At 36.8% G+C, this 15,594-nt stretch overlaps 3 protein-coding genes across 5 annotated transcripts; 1 reads left to right on the top strand and 2 right to left on the bottom strand.

Moving 5' to 3' along the window:
* Positions 1 to 1,669: 1,669 nt before the first annotated feature.
* LOC18028930 (aquaporin PIP2-7) lies at positions 1,670 to 3,449 on the bottom strand. Its single transcript, XM_006412089.2, has 4 exons — positions 3,067 to 3,449; positions 2,676 to 2,971; positions 2,130 to 2,270; positions 1,670 to 2,028 (listed from the first exon to the last, which is right to left on the bottom strand). Exons 1-4 carry the CDS (start codon positions 3,353 to 3,355, stop codon positions 1,909 to 1,911), a joined length of 846 nt encoding a protein of 281 aa, XP_006412152.1. The 5' UTR covers positions 3,356 to 3,449; the 3' UTR covers positions 1,670 to 1,908.
* Positions 3,450 to 8,124: 4,675 nt separating this feature from the next.
* On the top strand, positions 8,125 to 10,986 carry LOC18028931 (catalase-2). Of its 2 annotated transcripts, XM_006412090.2 has the most exons (8): positions 8,127 to 8,302; positions 8,646 to 8,742; positions 8,948 to 9,225; positions 9,308 to 10,084; positions 10,162 to 10,251; positions 10,330 to 10,397; positions 10,498 to 10,591; positions 10,698 to 10,986. In XM_006412090.2, the coding sequence occupies exons 1-8, from the start codon at positions 8,288 to 8,290 to the stop codon at positions 10,755 to 10,757; spliced, it is 1,479 nt and encodes a 492-aa protein (XP_006412153.1). In that variant the 5' UTR covers positions 8,127 to 8,287; the 3' UTR covers positions 10,758 to 10,986. The 2 variants fall into 2 exon arrangements, with proteins under 2 accessions (XP_006412154.1, XP_006412153.1); XM_006412091.2 differs by having other exon boundaries at positions 8,125 to 8,302; positions 10,162 to 10,397.
* A 1,138-nt stretch (positions 10,987 to 12,124) lies between these two features.
* Positions 12,125 to 14,611, bottom strand: LOC18028932. 2 transcript variants are annotated; one of them, XM_024149794.1, is made up of 3 exons: positions 14,419 to 14,611; positions 13,864 to 14,231; positions 12,125 to 13,172 (listed from the first exon to the last, which is right to left on the bottom strand). In XM_024149794.1, exons 2-3 carry the CDS (start codon positions 14,176 to 14,178, stop codon positions 12,378 to 12,380), a joined length of 1,110 nt encoding a protein of 369 aa, XP_024005562.1. In that variant the 5' UTR covers positions 14,179 to 14,231; positions 14,419 to 14,611; the 3' UTR covers positions 12,125 to 12,377. The 2 variants fall into 2 exon arrangements, with proteins under 2 accessions (XP_024005562.1, XP_006412155.1); XM_006412092.2 differs by having other exon boundaries at positions 13,864 to 14,611.
* Between the last annotated feature and the right edge of the window lie 983 nt (positions 14,612 to 15,594).

Genomic DNA, 15,594 nt, shown 5'->3' on the forward strand with positions numbered 1-15,594 from the left:
GAGAGCAATAGTTATACAGAAAACACAAGACAAAATAGAGAAGATGGCAGATGATGTCAAAAACAAATTGGTTGTCACTGACTCACTTGTCACTTGAAATCTCCCTGACAACGAATTTTTGTTTTTTATAGAATTACAACTACTAATTTTTTAAATAAACTTCTTCTCAAGTTACTTGGCTTCCAAAAACATATGTTGTACCCTTTTCTTTTATCAACATATCAAAAAGTTTGGTTCTTGTCGAGAGACACAAAAATAATTCCGAACGTCGAATGACAAAAAGTCCGCAACTTTTTAAAAAATTCTGATTTCTTTCTAGAAAATTGAAGGTGTTTATATTTTTTGTCAGCCTATTATGACATCAATTATTTCAAGAAAATTGACAGGCAACATTAGTTTCACACTCAACAGCATCAATTATGGAAATCGGTTCAGGAAGCAGAGGGGGGTAAACCGGCCGGTACTCGGATCACTCAAATTCAAAACAAAATATTATTAGGTTTGTTGCAAGTTGCGAACATGGCTAGTATTACCCAGGACCCAGGACCCAAGAAAGGTATAGAAAACAAACACTTCAGGCCCAATTATATAAGCAAATGGTCATAAGCTGTTAGGGTTTACAAACTTCAAAAATGAGTGGACGATATTGAAATCTGAGAGATAACAAAAGAAAGAGATCATAACGGCTAAATATTTACTAAAACAGAGCCAAAAGGCGTGATAAACAGTGAAGAGTGGGAGGCTTTGGCTATTGTTGTGGTCCCTCTCTCTCCCCTTTTTCCACTCTCTCTCCTCTGTGTTTCACTTTACTGAAAAGACGAGACGTGACATTGTTTCTACCCCTTACACATACTTACACACATATATGTGATTGTGATCGTGTTATAGAAATTTACTATTCAGTCGAGTTTATGATTCAATTATTTTCTATAAGAAATGGATGATTCAATTGAGTTGGTATAGTCCTGAATAAAAGATCATTCCCCAAATAGATCCAAACATAAATGCATCTTGCTATGTAGGAGTATGTAATACTATTTCAATAAAACAGTTAAAGGAAAACCATAACAAGGTAATATTCAGGTGCGGAGTTACCCATGTGATGATATTGCTACACGACAGGCGTCAAAAAGTTTGGTGCGGTGGAAAAATGGGCTTAATGTCTCGTTTATTGTCTGCTTGTTCGACTCTCATTGGCTACATCTTTTTTATCCCGACCCCAAAAATACGAAATATAATTAAAAGTACTGACACGAGTCTTTCTTCTTCTTTTTTACTAATTATATAATAATTTTAAAATCAAATGAAAAGACTAAAAAAGAAGAGGGGAACGAGGACAAAAGTTTTTTTTTTTTTTGCCAGCTAACGAAAAAGTTGATCATAGCAAAATGGAATCCAATTTCGGTGGAACAATCGAGAAACCCGTAACGCATTGTTCTCGTTCCATCTCTGATATGAGTGTACTCGTGTCATTTCCTGATTGGCTTTTAGTTGACCCCGAGGATAATGGAATTAAAGACCCACCACACATTTACATTCAACACAAACCCATGTTCAGCCGAAATTTGTATTCTATTTGGACGCTTCTCATAAGATTTCAAATACCTTTCTAACTATTAAGAATGATAAATTTTGAATTTGAATTGTTTGGTTCATACTCTTGAATAGATGTAGAAGAGAAAAAAGATAGACTAATAACGTAAAGAAAACTCTGGAAAATGATTCACACACGGAACTAAACTATTGAAATTAACAAAGTTGGATTCAAAAGAAGGAAAGAAATCATAGAGACCCCATTTCATAATCAACATCATCCACACCCAAATTGAGTTCTCTCTCAATACACACAAAATAATAATAAAGCATCATAAATCTAAAGTGGTTTCTTGACATTTTAAGCCATCTTCATCAGTTGGTTGCATTGCTTCGGAATGAACCCAATGCCTTAATTGCTGCAGCTCTCAATATATATTGATGGTAAGCTGCTGCCGCTAGTGCTCCCAAGAATGGACCAACCCAGAAGATCCACTGCCAAATAAATAAAAAAATGATTAACAATCATTAGAGAAGTAAACGATGACTGAATTAACCTAACAAGTATGATGCTATGACGATTAAAACACTCTTACATGGTCATCCCAAGCCTTCTTGTTGTTGTAGATAACAGCAGCACCAAAGCTTCTAGCTGGGTTGATTCCAGTTCCAGTAATGGGGATGGTAGCCAAATGCACCATGAACACAGCGAAACCAATTGGAAGTGGAGCCAAAACCTACAAACCCAAAATGAAAAGATCCAAACTTCATAAGTTTCATCACAGAACACTTGAGAGTATAACAAAAATTAACAACAAACCGCAAAAGATTTAAACTTTAATCAGAATCTACGCAGACCCATTTGAGATTAAAACCAAAATTAATAGCAAACCGCAAAAGACTTCAACTTTAATCGGTATCTACACAGACCCATTTGTCATCAAAACAAGAATTATCCGAAAATCCTGAAAGATTCAAACTTTATCCGAAAACCCTGAGACAAAGCCAAACTTTACAATCAAACTCTACAAAGATTCAAACTTTTTATCTGAAACTAAACATCTTTACAATAAACCCTTAAAAACTAAAACAACTATCAGCAAAACTAGACAAACAACTATGAGGATTAAAAGAACACTTACGGGGATGTGAGAGTCACGAGCGCTTCTCTTAGGGTCAGTAGCAGAGAAGACGGTGTAGACAAGGACGAAAGTTCCGATGATTTCAGCTCCGAGAGCAGTTCCCTTGCTGTAACCGTCAGCTACGGTGTTAGCTCCTCCTCCGAGAGTGTTGTAAGGAGTTTTCATGAAAGCTTTCACGAAACCCACACCACAAATGGCTCCAAGGCACTGTGCTATCATGTAACCAACAGCTCTCACCAAAGAGACCTTGCGGGCCAAGAACAGACCGAAAGTCACAGCTGGGTTAATGTGACCACCTACGAGAAACAGGTTCATAAAACGAGATTAACGACAAGAGATTACGAGATAATCAAACATGAGAAGGATTTTCTTTAAGGATATTATAACTTACCAGAGATACCGGCGGTGCAGTAGACAAGGACGAAGATCATACCACCGAAGGCCCAAGCGATCCCGAGTAAACCGACGCCGTCGCATGGACCGGTTTGCTTCTTGTGGCCGATGACGGTTGCGACGGTGACGTAGAGGAAGAGGAGTGTAGCGATAAACTCAGCGATAAGAGCTCTGTAGAAAGACCAGGATTTGAGCTCTGCCATGTCGAGAAGCGGAGCTGGTGGAGGATCGACGTAGTCTTTTCCATGGCTGTGGGTTTGTCCCTCTTCGCTCACTTCTTTCGACATCGTTAAGTTCACTCTTTTTCTCTTGCTTTCTCTCTCTAGCTAGCTATGGAGTTTGCTCGAATTAAGTGGTGTTGTGTGACGACGACAGTGTCTCTCTTCTGCCTTTTAAAAGGGAAAAAAAACCTTGCAATGCTATGGATAAGCCAAGGGTATTTCCGGTATTAACTTCTGTCAGTGTGTGTTTTTTTAGTAATAGTATAATTTCAATTTTAAACAGCTAATCCTAAAAATGATTTGTTTGTACGGTTAATGCTGTGTTAATGGAAAGCTTCTTGAGTTTTTGGGAATCTAAATTGCAGTTGATAATCTCTAAACTAACATAGTACTATAGTAGTTATAATTTAATTAAATGTGTCTTAGAACCTTCTCGTTGTAGTTAATTACGAAGAATCAAGTCATCCGATCATTAAGTCACAAAGGAGAAAAACATAATTACTTGTAATTTTATGGGTTTTTTTCCTTGCTATCACCAGCACAGTGTAATGCATTATTACAGGCAAAATAGTCATATATTTGTTTTAGTATCATCTGATAATGATGTTACGAAATTAACAATCAAAGGTGGGCTCTATGTGCATGGACAAAATCTTCTGCTGTTCTGGAATTGTGAATATTTTTCTTACTGATATGGAACAATATAATAAAAACAAAATGCGATAATAAACAAATAAAGCCATTTGTTTTGTAGTTTTGGTGAATGTTTTTGGGTTGATACAAACAAAAATTAGGAGAAAAAAATAAAGAAAAGTAGAAGGTGGTGGGACCCAAGTGTACAGGTAAGCCATGTGAGGGTTAATGATAGAAATGAGGTGTAAGGTTTTATCGTCAGCCTGTCATACAATTTTCCTCTCTTCTCCTCTCCTCAACGGTTATATCAATATCTTTGTCTTTTTTTCCCAATCTTTTTTTTGGCAACTTTCCTCTTATATTTACTTATTTACCAGTTACGTTTTATGGGTCAAATATTTTGCTGATTTATATTTTAACGAACTTTTTCAACTATTTTCCTTCAAATTCTCAGAGAATTAGTCTAGTTGAGTTTTTTTTTTTGGGGTTTATGTCTATATGAGTTGTATTTATATATGTTTACTATATGAATTGGGAAACAATTACCATGGATTTTCTATACATTACGTGGGATGATTTTTGTGTGTTACATATATGTGTCCATCAGTCCATGAATCACTTAATAGTTAAAACTAATGATTGCATAAAGACAAATCATTGGCGAGAGAACTAGCAATTTCCCTCGAGTTAAAATAGTGGACCAACGGGTAATACGAAGTGTGGTAAGCCTGTAACAAAACAGAAAGCCCATGAACTAGCCAGTGATTCTTTACTTACATTATTTTAAGGGATATTATTGTCGTTTTAATCCGGCTAGTCCCAAAAACTAGGGTAAATGTCTATTCTTATTTAATTTTGTTTCCAAAACAGACCATATGATAGTAGTAGTACACTCTTTTGCTTTCTTCATTTTTTATACGTGAATACGACATTTGTCCTTATCCTCCCAGCCCTTAATCAACTATCTTTTGTTAATAACCCCTAAACAATTATTACATAATCACTTTCTGTAATACTATTATTAATACTTCACTTTTACGCAAATGTGAATATATAAGCATGTAATGGAATTACTTTTACTTATTATATAGATATAGGGATAACGTTAACTAATATTCATTATTTTGCGACAAAGGAATATTTGTTTTGAAATTATGCTGTCTTTGCGAAAGGAAATGCCAGGTTGCTGTGCAATCATGGAAACTGATTATTAGTTTTTCCTTCTTTTCCATGTAGTGTATGCGCTTTCTCGTTATAAGATTAAACTTGGAAAAAATAAGTAAGCCTATAATAGTCCAAGTAACAGTATGTAAATACAAATACTAATGCGTATCATTATCATCTATTCGTATAGGTCTGATGAGTCATTATTAACTATATCTGTACTTAATTTGAAATTGATTAGCCAAAGCTGGGTGTAGTATGTATTTCTTACAAGCTTAACAGATACACATTCTTGATTCAACTCATTTAAAGCTCACGAGGTGATGGTTCATGCGATCAAGGTATAAAAAAAAAAAAATCGACCCTAGTTAGTTAGTGACCTAGTCCATGTAAGAAAATCGGAATAACTGATTATTATAGTCTTGAAATGCAATAGCATATAAATTTCTATCGTCTGATGCATTACACATGTATATTAATCGGAAACAAATGATAACCAAATTGGGTGGTTTTGCCATCTAACAGATTCCCTAGACCCTAATTCAAGTCTCCGTGGTGCAGAAGAGGTTGGATAAATAATTTTTTGGTACAGCCGAAATCATTGCATGTGAGAATGAATCATAATCATATCTTTACATGATTTCGCTCGCTGCCTATCGTTTATGGATTTTTAATCTTTTTCACAAAAGAAAGGGTTTTGTATTATTATTATTAACAACATTATATAGATTGACGAACTTCAATTTAGATTATAATAATAATTTTAGTTCAAGGAAATGACCCACGATAAGGGCTGCCTTGCTTGCCCAATCTTTATCTCCAAACATCCACGTCACTGTTTCCACATCAGTTGGGCAAAAGACAGGTCAGATCTCTTACTTCATCCATTTAGATAGTGCCACGTGGATCGTATCTGGTAACGGCTAGATTGATCTACAACATCTGTCATTTTCCAACTCTTCAAAAATGGTCCATCTTTTCGAAATTTTATTTTTTATTCTTTATTATCCAACGGCCACTACTTTAAGAAGAACATGAATCAAGTGAGAAGAGATGAATCTTGTGAAGGTCTCGAATAATATTATGCTGTTTCCATATCATGTATTCTACCGCTTGTAAAACCAGCTCAATAACGAGGACTGCATCAAAATGTTGCGGACGGTTTGCCTAATGCTTGCCTAGCTATTTTGTCACGGAAAAACAGCCAAACCTATGCAGCACATTGATACTCTTAGAACAGATTAGCTGTTTACAAACATCACGTGGTCTGTTTTGATCATGGGCTTCGATCCAATTATTAAAATTTAAATGTGGTGCTGAGGAAAAATTCTTACCAAAAACCTTCTTACTTCAATTAGTCAGGAACTTCAAAAAACCGGACACGTGTTAAACCAAGATTATACATCTAACGATCTAACTACACAAGTAGTACGTATGCCAAGAAAATAGGAGAGTAATAGTCTAATAATTGTATCATTTCAGTAGTTGGGCCAGCTCAGATATTCCGGCCCGTTTTGATAGCCTCACATTTGCGTAGCGGCCGTTTTGATCCGGTGGTATAATGGGTTCAACTTTTTTTTGTTTCAGCCCACTTGATAAACTCTGATGGGTTTACAAGATCAATATGGAAGAATAGAGGTTAGATCAATCTCTGTCTCGAAGAATAAGACTGTAGATTGTAGAAGAGATGGATCACGGATTGAATTATGCATGGTTGGTCCATTTAGATCCGCTGACTTTAAAGCCTTTAGTAAACTTAAAAATATTATACGCAAAAAAGAAAACGTACACAATTTTTGTTTTGTTATATGGCGATTTTTTGGTTTCTCTATAAACCAATTGGTTGGTAATCCAATACCATGTGTATGTCTTTTGTTAGGCGACCATATATTGCATTGCAGCCTTGCAGGTCATACGTACGTGGATGAATTACTGTGTGTTTATAAATTCAATGCAGTCCAAAATCACCTAAACCTTCTGTGATAATAAGAAGGTCTTGAGGTGGGCCCATTCAGAAGCTGATAGATCACCTCTCGCCACAATTCCCAAGGGCCAAACATGAAACAATAAATCAATTCAAAAGGCATATTCTCCCGCTTGAGGGTGTTCACATTCACTAAGCCCACGTGGAAACCAACTAATCATCCACGTCACCCAAAACCATACTAAACCACTTATAAGGTTTTGGTAAAAGGCCAAAAGAACCGGATAAGGAACCGCAACTCCATGACGTCCTCATTTATTCCTTTTCTTTTTCTCCATTCGTAGTGCAAAATACGTTATTTATTTGTGTGTTCCTTCTTCTTTGGTTTTGTTACCATATAAAAAACTCTTTTATACAAATATATATTTGACGAATATCACCATCGTGGGTTCAGCTTATCTTCGTTTCTCGGGAGTCTAAATTCGGATGACATTGTCGTAGAGCTAGAAATCTCTCGAGTTGAATGTGTTGGACGTAACACCTTAGGCAGATTATAAGGTTCAAAACTACACATTAATTCGGTTTAAACGAATAAAAAAATATACATGAAATTCAGGAGTATTAACAAAAAAAGAAATGCAATGATTTTATTTATTTTGTACCAAACAATCAATGCAATGGCTTTCATTCTCTATTCATACTAACATAAATAGTATAAATTCTCTACAATAAGTTTTGAAGGGTTGACTTTATAGAAGCATTATTCCACCAAAAAAAAATTATGATAAAACTTATAAGAGTGATGTCAATTAAAAAATATATATTTATTTATCGTATTAGATCATACAATATTCCATTAGTTAATATAGGTACGCCACAAATAATCCATCACTAAGAAACATTTGTCCCATAATTTTCTAATAGTGAAATACTCGTACAACAAAGTAAAAAATACTTGCCAATTTTAATAAATACTCTCGTGACGTCCCACAGTTTCTCGCCACAATAAATAAAACTTTTGTAGCAGTATTTTGTTTTTAATACTTATCTTAAAACCAAAAACTAAAATAAGAAAAAACGATAACCTTTAAAATTGCCCCCCTCAAACAAAAAAAAAAAAAAGAGAGAGAAAAAGCTTTAAAGCGCACAGACACACGCCATTTATAAATACGGAAGCAAATAGTATAATTATCATCATCATCTTCATCTCCTCGTTTTGTTAAATCTCTGAATCTCTCCAAACTCTCTCAACTCTCTCAACTCTCTTCTCACCAACTATGGATCCTTACAAGGTAACGCCTCCTCTCTCTTGTATTACACCTTCGAAAACGTCGTTTTTGCTTTGGTATTGCACCCGAAGATTCTGCTAGTCTTTCTTTACTGTTCGATTAGCGTCGATGGGGTTTTGGGATGTTGGATTTTGACTTTCTGCTACTCGAATCCGTGAATCTAATTGGACTATACAAATAAGTCTTTTTCCATTGCTCCATGTTGATTCCTCGAAGCTCGTAGGCATCTTTATGTCGTCGATTTGACTTGTGTTGATTATTTCGAATCGTTTGGGTTTTCTATGAATGTTGATCTTCGATCTCCTTCCAATTGAATGTTTGGCTGATTATGGATGCTGATTTTCAGTATCGACCGGCGAGTTCTTACAACTCACCATTCTTCACCACCAACTCTGGTGCTCCTGTATGGAACAACAACTCCTCCATGACCGTCGGACCCAGAGGTATATATCCTCCTCAAATTCTACACAAAACCATGATTTATCTCTCCTCAAGATATGATTTTACGTGCATTTCCAGCTGAAATTCTGAATCTTCTTTCGAGTTGAATGATAGTTTATTATGGATGTTTCATGTTAGTAAACAGAGTTGATCTGTACTTTTCAATGTTAGAGTTCTGATTGTGTTGGATTGGATTGTTTTGGGTAGGTCCTATCCTTCTTGAGGATTACCATCTCGTGGAGAAGCTAGCCAATTTCGACAGGGAGCGTATTCCAGAGCGTGTGGTTCATGCCAGGGGAGCCAGTGCAAAGGGGTTCTTTGAGGTCACTCATGATATTTCTAACCTCACTTGTGCCGACTTTCTCAGAGCTCCTGGTGTTCAGACTCCTGTCATTGTTCGTTTCTCCACCGTTATCCACGAGCGTGGAAGTCCCGAGACATTAAGAGACCCTCGTGGTTTTGCTGTCAAGTTCTACACCAGAGAGGTAATTTACTAATCAAATGATGGTTCTTTGCAAATTGGATTTGTTTTCATTTACTAATCAAATGATGGTTCTTTGCGAGCAGGGAAACTTTGATCTCGTTGGAAACAACTTCCCAGTCTTCTTCATCCGCGATGGAATGAAGTTCCCTGACATGGTCCACGCCCTTAAGCCAAACCCGAAATCTCACATCCAGGAGAATTGGAGAGTCCTCGACTTCTTCTCCCACCACCCTGAAAGCTTGAACATGTTCACTTTCCTCTTTGATGATATCGGTATCCCACAAGATTACAGGCACATGGACGGTTCAGGTGTCAACACTTACATGTTGATCAACAAAGCTGGCAAAGCTCACTACGTGAAATTCCACTGGAAGCCAACTTGTGGAGTCAAGTCTCTGTTGGAAGAAGATGCAATCCGCGTTGGAGGAACCAACCACAGTCACGCGACACAGGACTTGTATGACTCGATTGCCGCTGGTAACTACCCTGAATGGAAGCTCTTTATCCAAATAATTGATCCAGCTGATGAAGACAAGTTCGACTTTGACCCGCTTGATGTCACCAAGACATGGCCTGAGGACATCTTGCCTCTCCAACCCGTTGGGCGTATGGTGTTGAACAAGAACATTGACAACTTCTTTGCAGAGAATGAGCAACTTGCCTTCTGCCCTGCAATCATTGTTCCAGGGATACACTACTCAGACGACAAGCTGCTTCAAACCCGTGTCTTCTCCTACGCCGACACACAGAGACATCGTCTTGGACCAAACTACCTTCAGCTACCAGTGAACGCCCCGAAATGTGCTCACCACAACAACCACCATGACGGCTTCATGAATTTCATGCACAGGGACGAGGAGGTATGTAATATGACAATATCTGTATCTTTATGATTGAAGCCAGAAGATCATTATCTTACAAGAAGCTGTTGGTACAGGTCAACTACTTCCCATCGAGGTATGACCCTGTTCGTCATGCTGAAAAGTATCCAACTCCACCTGCAGTCTGCTCTGGTAAACGTGAGAGGGTAAGTAATCAAATCAAGCCTATATTCTTCTCTGTTTCAGTTTCATATGGATCTGAGAGTTTGAAATTTGTTTTGCAGTGCATTATTGAGAAAGAGAACAACTTCAAGGAGCCTGGAGAGAGATACCGTTCCTTTGCACCAGAGAGGTACTAATTGTTTTGCTTTTTCTGATGATGCCTAATGTGTTAAAAGAAGCATACATACATGTTCTTAATCTCTTACGTACGGTTTGAATTTGAACTTCAGGCAAGAACGATTCATCCGTAGATGGATTGAAGCCCTATCCGATCCTCGCATCACACATGAAATCCGCAGCATCTGGATCTCTTACTGGTCTCAGGTATAAATTCTGAAACTCTCTTTTACTGTCACTGTCTATTTCCCTAAGCTTCAACAGTTTTAAGAAATTTTTTTTGACACTGGTTGGTTAACTATGTGTGAAACAGGCTGATAAGTCGCTGGGACAGAAGCTGGCGAGCCGTCTGAACGTGAGACCAAGCATCTAAAATGAGTGTTGCTTAGTGAAAGATTCTTGATTGGTCGTTGTGTGGTTCTAATTACCAGAGAAGATGGAATGGGAAGAGATCAGATTTGCCATAGTATAATCTTCATCGTGTGGATCTTATGTGCTATGTTGTAATATTATCTGTTTCCGTGTTGTGACCTTAGTTTTGTCTCATGTTTGTCAGAACAATACATTAAAGATTTTATAATAATAATGGGTGTTATGTCTTATGTGATAGTTTGAACAATCTAGAATTCTAGAATTATAACGAACTCTGACTTTATTACACTAAAAATCACATGGTCAATGACCTATTGAGAAGGACGTATTAAATTTTTTGTTTTTGGGGTCGAAATCGACAAGGACATTTTATTATTACACATGTTATTGGGGAAAGGCTAAGCAAGTATGAAACGAAAAATACAATACGGGACATATAATGTTGAGTGTATGATTTGTGTGGGTATTACAGAATTTAGAGTTGTTGTCGATACATGCTGTAGTAATGGCCCCATTACAGAACGTTGTACTAAGCTACATTTAGCGATGAGACTTCCATTAGTCTTCTTAATCTTATCCTTACGTTATCCGCACTTCCGCAGCAAATTTATTTTGATTAATTATTTGGTTGGAGCTAGGGTAAATTACCAATGTATCATGCTAGCTTGCTTAAATTACCAATTTATCATGCTAGCTTGCTTATACGTGAAGTATAAAAGATACATATATAGACTCGTACGGTCCATTTATTCTAATTGTGAGTTGTTGACATCTCTATATGTAAATTGCTGTCAAAGAAAAGAAAAAAATAAGATCTTCTTACTCTAGTACTCCTCATGAAACTCATTATTTAGTGTCTGTGGAATACAGTCAACTAAAAAGCTACATAAAGACATAGAAAAGACAACCTCAATGATAATTAAGATTTATTAAGACAAAAATGCTTTTGCAAACGCTAATTACTTCTGATAACAAAAATGAAAAAGTGAACCTAAGTTGATAAAACATTATTACAATAAGCGAAAGCAAATGTGATCTTATTCCACCTATTAGGTCCTCAAGTAACAAAATACAAGTAAGACCCTTAGATTAATATGATGTATCCTACTTCAGTCACTTGTTAGGTTCTCAGGTAACAAATAGTTGTAAGAATACCCTTTGTTAACTTTGTAAGTTTTATCTGTACCCTTTGCAAGTTAAGAGTAAACTTGTAAAAAATATCATTCTACAAAAGATTTCTGTATGAAACTAGGGAAAGCAGGACAAGGTCATATCTATTTGCAATTCACAATGAAAAAACGGAAAAAATATAATGATTTGCGGCAACAAGTCTATGTTGAAATTTTTGTTAACAATAACACATCTTAATAAGAAAAAAGAATACATTCATCATCATTTAAGAAGAAATATGGTTACATCCACGTGTTTGAACCAAATCCAAACTTCTCTTTAAAATAAAGGGGGGAAAAAAGAATCACGAAATGTTTTTCTCCGACTGGAGTTTTAGAAGCAAGACTACTAGTAAATCGAATGGAACCAAAAAAAAAAAAAAAACCCTTTATCTTCTAGAGCTACAAATATTTCAACTTTGTCTCATTTTACCTGAAAAAGCTTAACTTTCTCAGTAGAGGCTAAAACCAAAGAAAGGGCTGATGACAATTCCCAATCCAAGACCAATTGCAACGAGAGACGAAACCCAAGTTAGTTTCTCTGTGATCCTTGGAACCTTCTCTTTCAATGCCTCGCTACAAGACCCAATAAACGCTGTGTAACTTCCCATCGCAATAACCGTCCCAACCAGAAACATTATCAGAAACGCAGAACCGGCTAACCGAGATGGCAGAGCCAATGCAGGCAAAACAATCATCAGAGCATCCGGTTGTAACCCGTGAACCACTCCAGTTGCAAATGTAGCAAACCCGATTTTCTTCTTTTTGGGCAGCGTCAAGGCTTCTTTCTCTTCTGATATCACGCTGCTGATGTCGGTTTCTAAGGCCACACAAGGTTCTGTGACTTCTGAAGCTTCTTTGATTCCCATAGCCCCGATGATGACAAGTGTTAATCCGACTATTCTTGTACCCCAAGTTTGTAATACTTCAATGTGGAGCCGGTCTTTAAGTAGCAGAAACAGTAAACCAAAGATGACTTGACCAGCGTCGTGCCCACATCCCCAGAGAGCTCCAACAGCAGCACTCTCCATTCTGGTGCGTCCGATTGAAAGCGGAGCTAAAGCAGCAAGGTGATCGGGTCCTGAGAGCGTGTGTAAGCAACCAGCAAGGAAACCGGTCCAGGCACTTGTTAGCCAACCGGATTTAGCTGCGGTTTGAAAGCTAGCGAAAGCAGGTGGTGCAAGAAGCGGATTTAGCAAAAGCGTAGCTACTGCAGAGATTAGTATGACCGTTCCAGTAGATAATGTCTGCAAAGAAACACAGATTTTAATAGATCTGGTAAACAACCATGAGACTGCATATGAACAAGGTCAATGTAGACACAGAGACAGATCAGCCATCGATCTTACAAGTTCAGAGAGGGGCTAACACATTCCCATATCTAACAGTTACAGAGCCTAACCTTTGAAGTTATAGAAATTAAATGAAGCTGTTAAAAAAGAAAGTAGATTAGTTTGAGTTCTTGCTCAGGATTCACAGAACAGAAGCTATATTGTCAAACGAGCAAAGTGATCTAAATGTCAACAAATATGGTCATATGAGAATCTAACAAGAAAAAGCAAGTACAATGTCAACATATCGCATAAGTTCACGAATCCTGAAAACTGGGAGAACCTGATTCCATGATTCTTGAAACTAATAGATCCCAAGGTAACCCACCAAATTTGGAGCTTTTCAAAAATTTTGGAATCTTCTCTTCAAGTTAACTTTACATCAAATTTCGATTTTTCATATCCCATCTCTCAACGAATCAGATCAAACCCCATTAAACCCCTAAACCCCAAAGCTGCGAATTTAACCCAAACTCGTCCCAAAAAATTTTGTAGACGGAAAAAAGAAAACAGGAATTGAATCACTTAGCAAGCGTTGATGTAAACAGACAAAGACGCAAATCCAAAGATTCGTAATTTCCAATGATCATAACGCGAAATTAATTACCTTTCGCCGCTCAGAAGCGGTGCTCACGATCCGTTGGAGAAATCCAGGATTAGGTTTCGATTCTTCCGCTTCGGGAGACGAAGTAAGACACCCATTAGAGGGATTGTTAGTGATATTAGATCCTATAGGCGTAAAAGCCGATGGGTTCTGAAAATTGTTGCAGGAAATGGAACCGACTCGGCGATATTGGGGTCGATGCGAGGAGACAAAGCCCAGACTCGATGAGCGGAGACGAGGAAGGAAAGGAGAAGTCCTCAAGGGGAATTTGGAAGGAGAAATTGTGGAAGAAGACGATGGTTGCAGAAGCCTTTCCATGGCGTCCTCCTTCTCTCTCGGTGACAAGCTCCGAGGCAAGAGAGTCTCGAAAACTGAGAGAAAAGGGAGTACGTGCGCTTCTTTTGTTAAGGATATACGAATTTTCAAAAATGTAATATTTTTTTCATTACAGAATCGATTGAATTAATAATTCGATATTTTGTGAAATAAAAATGCTTAAGTTCGAATATTCGACACTTTGAATCGAAATTTCATGTTAAAAAAAAAAAACCGACTTACCTAATATTCTTACGTTAATGAGCAATGAGACAAAAAAAAAGGGCAACTTTTTAACATGCCAAAGTTAGATCTAACTTTAATATATAAAAATAGGTATTTTGATAATAATGATCGAGTGTATATCATTAAGTTCCAAAACCCATGGTATAGCCTATTCCACGATTCGTATGTATAAAATATGTAATTACTTGGTCAGGCCAATAAATGACGAGGGAAAGCATACTATATATAGTTGTTTGGAAATGTCAAAATTTCCGCCTAGCAAAGGAAAAGTAAAGCAATTGAAATATGGAATCCACGACGCATCCCACTTTCTTTTTTTCCTTGGTATGTACTAATTCCTCGTCTGCTTATATGATTTCACCTACCAACATGTCTTTATTACCCAATTTTCCAATTTCAATATATCTAATTCGTTTTTTCAACAATATCCATTTAGAATATCCAATTTGTTCTTTTAAAATGGTGCAGTCGTAAGTCTAATAATCGAAATGTTTTATGAGCTCATAAAGGCTTCTACGTGGCCAAATATGAAATACGTGAGCAAACAAAAAACTATCTAAAAATAGAACTTCTAGGATAATTGCAAAGCTGCCAGAAAAAGGAGGAGGATAATTGCAAAACAATACTCCAATTATTTGTATCCTCCGATATATCCTTAATTCTTACGCAACCGTTTGCGAGCAGCAGTGGCGCACATGACATAAGTTTTAAAATTATTTTTTTGTTAAGAAGAAAAACAAACAACATGTGTGCAACAACAAAGAGTTCAGCAACTACACATCTATACTAGGACCTAATCTATTGAAAAATAGACCCTAACCAAATTAAATCAGCTAGTTTGAGTTTGGAAAATGTTGAGAAATGAGATCTGGAATCTTATATAGGTTTAATAGAGTAGTAGGGGGATGTAATTTGATTGCGTGTGCGAATACCAATACTACTATCAAGTTAGTTATATGTAATTGTCATGGTTATTTAATAAATATAGTTAAAAGAATTAGTTAGTCTTTTATCAAAAAAAGAAGAAGAATTAGTTAGCTCTGGTGAAGTTAAGTTAGTCGTCAACTTTGGTATAAGTAAGACTCATTGTCTCAAAGAGTATTCTTGGATGCAAATATGCAGACATTACATTTTCTTCTTTATATCTCCTATTGTCCATTGACCTATACAGAA

This window comes from Eutrema salsugineum, unplaced genomic scaffold (assembly GCF_000478725.1).
Source record: "Eutrema salsugineum unplaced genomic scaffold, Eutsalg1_0 scaffold_1, whole genome shotgun sequence".
Lineage (NCBI taxonomy): Eukaryota > Viridiplantae > Streptophyta > Magnoliopsida > Brassicales > Brassicaceae > Eutrema > Eutrema salsugineum.

Coding starts and splice junctions, on each gene's coding strand:
- LOC18028930 (XM_006412089.2), bottom strand. CDS start 3,355: ATGTCGAAAGAAGTGAGCGAAGAGGGACAAACCCACAGCCATGGAAAA. Junction 2,972..3,066: donor CTGCACCGCCGGTATCTCTG/GTAAGTTATAAT, acceptor TGTTTCTCGTAG/GTGGTCACATTAACCCAGCT. Junction 2,271..2,675: donor CTCGTGACTCTCACATCCCC/GTAAGTGTTCTT, acceptor TTGGGTTTGTAG/GTTTTGGCTCCACTTCCAAT.
- LOC18028931 (XM_006412091.2), top strand. Junction 9,226..9,307: donor TCAAGTTCTACACCAGAGAG/GTAATTTACTAA, acceptor CTTTGCGAGCAG/GGAAACTTTGATCTCGTTGG. Junction 10,085..10,161: donor TCATGCACAGGGACGAGGAG/GTATGTAATATG, acceptor CTGTTGGTACAG/GTCAACTACTTCCCATCGAG.
- LOC18028932 (XM_024149794.1), bottom strand. CDS start 14,178: ATGGAAAGGCTTCTGCAACCATCGTCTTCTTCCACAATTTCTCCTTCC. Junction 13,173..13,863: donor CCGCTTCTGAGCGGCGAAAG/GTAATTAATTTC, acceptor GTTTCTTTGCAG/ACATTATCTACTGGAACGGT.